The following is a 5,719-nucleotide window of genomic DNA, read 5'->3' as shown; positions in this document are numbered from 1 at the left end:
AGAAAAGGCTTCCCTAGGGAAGACTACAATAATTCATTATCCAATAAAAACAATGGTCATCCCTCAAAACATACATACAAGTAACACTATACAGACTGAGCAGGTCGTATTTAGTAGTGCATGTGTGTGTAAATATACATCTATGCATGTTACAACAATGAATGAACAATGAGGCCAAGTCTTTCAAAGAGATTATGCAAATGTATATGGGAGGGTTTGGAGGGTGGAAAGGTAAGGGGAACATATCATAATTCTAATCTCAAATAATAAAAGAAGGCCAGAGCCAGTAAGGCAATAGGCCCACCTGCCAGTGCACAAACTCTGCCTAAGCCACCAAGCAAGGAAGGTCTGACCACACCCCATCTCCACAGTCACTGAGCAACATCCTTCATGAGCTGAACTATGGCACCAACTCCACCACGAGGAGCCTTCATCTGAGCCTAGGATCCAGGGGTGCCTGGAGGACTGATCACCAGAGACACAACCCAACTACACCAATTGGAAGAAAGGATGGGAAGCAACACACTCAACAACACAAAGTAAAACATAGCACCACCAAAAACCAGTGGTTCTACAGCAGCAAGACTTGAACACCCCCACACAAATGAAGCTGAAGAGACGACATAAAAAAATGACTTTAGGATCTTGAGTCCCTTAAAGAGGAAATGAAAAACTCCCTCAAAGAAGTAAAGGAAAAAACAAAACAATTGAAATAAATTAATAAATCCCTTAAAGAAAACCAAAAAAAAAACCAATCAAAGAGATGAAAGCAATGATTCAAGACTTGAAAATTTCAATAGAGAAAATAAAGGAAAAACAAACCGAGAGAATTTTGGAAATGGAAATTATGGGTAAATGATCAGGAACCACAATACAAACATAAATATCAGAATGCAATAGATGGCAGAAAGAATCTCAGGCATTGAAGATATGATAGAGGAAATCAACTCATCAGTGAAAGAAAATGTTAAATCTAACAAAAGCTTAGCACAAAATATCTAGGAGTTATGGGACACAAATTCAGCCCTATAAAAATTTGGGATAACTTGAACCCAAAGAAATCAGATACACCAACAAAAACACGGACAATAGATGATCTCACAGCAGCAAACCCAAAAGAAGGGAAACACACACAACAACATCACCTACATGAGAAACAAAATGACAGGAACTAGCAATTACTGATCATTAATATCCCTTAATATAAATGGACCTAACTCACCTATAAAAAGACACAGGCTAACAGATTGGATACAAAATCAGAATCCATCCTTTTACTGCATACTAGAAACATACCTCAACCTCAAAGACAGACATCACCTCAGAGTAAAAGGTTGAAGAAAAAATTTCCAATCAAATGGAACTAAGAAACAAGTTGGTGTAGCTATACTAATATCTAATGAAACAGACTTCAAACTAAGATCAATCAAAAGAGACAAAGAAGCATATTTCATATTTATCACAGGAAAAATCCATCAAGAAGAAATCTCAATTCTTAACATCTATGCCCCAAATACAAGGCCACTTTTACATGAAAACAAATAAACAAAAAAATTGTTAAATTTTAAATCACACATTAATAGTGGGAGACTTCAACACCCCATTTTTACCATTGGACAGGTCTTCTAAACAGAGACTTAACAAAGAATTAAAGGAAGTAACAGATGTTATGAGTCAAATAGACTTAACAGACATCTATAGAACGTTCAGGACAAACATAAAAGAATATACCTTTCTCTCAGAACCTCATGGAGCCTTCTCAAGAATTGACCACATACTTGGTCACATATCTGTTTATCAACAGATAAAAAAAAATGGAATAACCCATGTATCGTATCAGATCACCATGATTTAAATTCATGGTTTAGAATTCAACACCAATACTAATTTCAGAAAGTCAACAAACACATGGAAATTGAACAATGCTTACATAAATCACCAATGGGTCAAGGAAGAAATAAAGAAATTAAAGACTTCATAAGATATATTGAAAATGACCATACTATATCCCAAACTTATGGAACACAATGAAAGCAGTGTTAAGAGGAAAGTTCATAGCACTAAATGCCTACATAAAGAAGCTGAAAACATCCCACACTAGCAAGTTAACGGAATAACTGAAAGTTCTAGAACACAAAGAAGCAAACTCACCCAGGAGGACTAGATAACAGGAAATAATCAAATTAAGAGGTGAAATCAACAAAACCTCTCTACTATCAGGTTCAGTGTGGTTGGTTTTATGTTGAGGTCTTTGATCCATTTGCACTTGTATTTTGTGCATGGTGATAGATATGGATCTATTTATATTCTTCTACATGTTGATATCCAGTTATGCCAGCACCATTTTTAAATATGCCTCACATTCAATACCCAGCACCCAATGGAGGCTCATAGCCACCTAGAACTCCAGTTCTACTAGCCCTGAAGCCTTCTTAGAACCCCTACCACAACTGGGCATATGGGTACCAAACAGACATATATGTAGATAAAATATTCATACAATACCACAGAGAAACCCTGTCTCGAAAAACCAAATAAATAAATAAATATTTTTTTAAATTATCATCTTACTGAGATAGTTAGGAGAAGTGAACAGGATTGATACAGCAAATTTACTTTTCATTGATAAATCCATAAGGCTAATAGCTTTGCCATAAAATGCTAGATCGTAGGCCAAGGATGAAATGCTCATGGAATATCATCCCTTTATGATTAGGACAGCTAGATATACAAATGTAAACAAAAGTTTTAGTGACAGAATACCTTAATTTATATAAGCTCCTTAGTAATGCGACAGAGTAAGCTGTGTCAGCACTTTGTAATGGCAGGATCATACTCCCTTCAGAATAAATAAAACATTTTAGGATTACCACAAAAACTCTCAGTAAGCCATACAGTTTCACTTGCTTTTAATTAGCTGTTTAAAATCATTAATTTTAAATACGAAAGATGTGATAAGATGTGAGTTATCCTGAAAACTTGGCATTGGGGAATAGCTATGATGAGGGGGTTGTTAGCACAGTTTGCAAATTAATTGTCCATGTTGATTGTGGATGTCAAAGTTTACTTTGCTAAAATCTTGACTCTTTACTGGCACTCATGGGTGTCCAGTTGAGAAATAAAAGAAATAAAACAGGATAACACATTCATCGACTCTGCTTTTCTATTATGTCTGGGTTCTTTTCTGCCCTAATCCTGGGTAACATGTATTTAAATATGAATGCAAACAAATTGATCATTTGAAAAAAAATGTTTTCACAATGTCTATGAATGGGAAGCTACTTGTTGGTACTAATATGTATTTCCCCTAAATGACCCTGACTTTTATCAGAGATTCTTGTCCTGAGTCCTACAGCATTGTCATGAACCCCATACCAAACAATGGGGGCAGAACACTTTTAGTGGTAAGAGTAACATAACAATTTGTAGAATAAGAAGCTGGCTTGGTGTCATGCAGACTTCAGTGACTATGTGCTTAAAGAGAAGAAGAGGCTCTTTTTAAACCAAAAATCTTTATAGATGGCAGCCTCTCCCAGAGAAATCTAGAAATACTCACTGCTCCCTTTTTTGAAGGAATAGACTGGAAATTTGACTCATATGCCTCCGATCTACTCACAATCTTAGGTCCCAGTAAAGAAGCCATTCTTGTCTACTTTGCAATACAATGCTCAGTCTCCTGGAGCTGTGTCCACATCAGATGCCATTTCCGTCTACTATTTATGCCCATCCTTTGGTGGAGTCCCTTATAAGCACCACTTCGCACACTCCATACCTCCTCCCCCAGGTTAGATCCAAGCCTAGTTAGAAAATCTTGTGCACATATGGTCCTCTACGTGCTGTTTTATGAGACACGTTATCCCTGTGTCCTGAGCTACAAGACTCTGCATTCCCAGCAGGCACTCACCCAGTGTAGCTATAGTCAGGATTTTCCCAGCCTCCAAAAGAAGAACCTCAGTGAGAAATAAGCTCACTAGAAGCCAGCTCTGAAGCTTAGCCATCTGTAGATCTCGTGGATCTCAGGCATAGGAATCACACCTTAAGAACCGAAGCCCGCTAGAGGACCCCGTGAGCCTCAGTCACAAAGCACTGGCTATGGCCTTGAAATGACACAAGAAGGAGGAGATCTCTTTCTGACCTTCCAAGTGACCTTCCGCTCTTTACCTTCTCTGATGATCACTTTCCATTGGACATTCTGTTTCACCCTCCTGAACCAGAGTCCACAGAGGAATGGGTGGATGGTTACTATTTAACTTGTCCTTTAGTTACAATACACTCTTAACTGCCCCAACACAAAGCTACAATATCCTTTTTACTGCCCCATCACAACTCTCAAAGTGTGATTGAAGGGATCTTGAGAAATCCTGTCAATGACAGCATCTTGAAGTGGCATGTACGTGAACATTTTACTGGTCCATTCACTAACTTATAGGACTCTGCCTCCTCTGTCATTTCTCTATTTGGATCCTATTGCCATATCTGTTACTCATTAAGCCAGGTTCCAGTTCTAAAATCTCCAAGAGTGTCAACATAAGCCAATTTTCCAAGAAAACATATAAGAATACTGCCCAAGGCCTCTCACTAGTTACAAATTCATGAAAATGTGCTTGTAGTATAAGGTCAGGACTTTATCTGGAAAACAAAGTAATTAAGATTGAATGCGCATCGTAAAGCAGAATGGATGCGTTACACCATCCTCCCACGTGCGAGCACAAGCCAGCTTCCAGTTCTGCCACTTGTAAATACGCCCAAGAGGAAGGAGCACATTTCCCCACATGGTCATCTCCACATTCTAGTTGAAAACTTAACAGCTTTAGTAAAATTTCCCAGTGCATCCTCAAAGCAGAAGAGAATCTGTTTCAGGACTTTCAAAGCATGCAGAGGAATCCTGCCTGGAGTTCTGCTTTGCAGCATTGTGTCTTGTGTCTACGTCTTTACCTGTCTGAACGTAAACATTACCTTCTCATATATTCATGCTGGTTTCACAATCACACAGAGGAAAACACAAAAAAGGAGAAATAATGTGAGAAAGGGGGCTGCACTGTTCTTCACAGCAAATCTTCAGCCGATCAATTGTTCTCTAACTTCTCAAATGTATTAGTGTGAGGTTAATTTCATTGTCAGCTTGGATTAAGGGATACTCAGAGAGCTGGGAAGGCTTTATTTCTGGTCATGTATGAGATTGCTTCCTGGTGGAGGCAGCTTTTGAATCAGTAAAAATTGTAAGGAAATTCCACCTTCACACAAAGTGTCTGAGCACTGTCGCAGCTGCTGAGGAATATATATCCTACTCCGGAGCTGAAACACCATCTTCTCCTGGCTTCAAACATCAGATCTCAGGTCTGGAGAGATGGGTAGATGACCTCAGTGCAGAGATTACTCACATTAAAAAGCCAGGCACCTATAATCACAGGACGAGGAAGGTTAAGGTAGGTGGACCTGGGGCCTTTCTGACCTGTCAGTCTAGATTAATTGGCAAGGTTCATGTCCAGTAAAAGACCCTGTCTCAAAAAATAGGGTGAGAAGTATAAAGGAATACACCTAATGACACCTCCTGTCAACCCCTGGCTTCCACGTGCATGTTCACATATGCATGTATGAGTTGTCACACTGATGTATAAACACATATATACCACACACATATCTTCTCTCTTGCTCTTTCTCTCTATCCCTCATTCTCTCTCTCTCTCTCTCTCTCTCTCTCTCTCTCTCTCTCTCTCTC

At 38.7% G+C, this 5,719-nt stretch overlaps 1 protein-coding gene across 3 annotated transcripts in view; it reads right to left on the bottom strand.

The window, feature by feature from the left end:
• The window catches only part of LOC102000430 (UDP-glucuronosyltransferase 3A2), a 32,000-nt gene extending 27,858 nt beyond the window's left edge, over positions 1-4,142 (bottom strand). The window contains exon 1 of one of the 3 annotated variants that reach the window (XM_026783729.1): positions 4,136-4,142. Coding sequence is in view for 1 of the 3 variants with exons in the window: in XM_005356614.3 (XP_005356671.1) it covers positions 3,905-3,998 (94 nt within the window). In the remaining 2 variants the exon portion in view is untranslated. The other 2 variants (XM_005356614.3, XM_005356615.2) reach the window with 2 other exon arrangements.
• Between the last annotated feature and the right edge of the window lie 1,577 nt (positions 4,143-5,719).

The sequence above is a fragment of the Microtus ochrogaster genome, chromosome 19 (assembly GCF_000317375.1).
Source record: "Microtus ochrogaster isolate Prairie Vole_2 chromosome 19, MicOch1.0, whole genome shotgun sequence".
Taxonomy (NCBI): domain Eukaryota; kingdom Metazoa; phylum Chordata; class Mammalia; order Rodentia; family Cricetidae; genus Microtus; species Microtus ochrogaster.
This window is presented reverse-complemented; position numbering and strand designations above follow the sequence as displayed.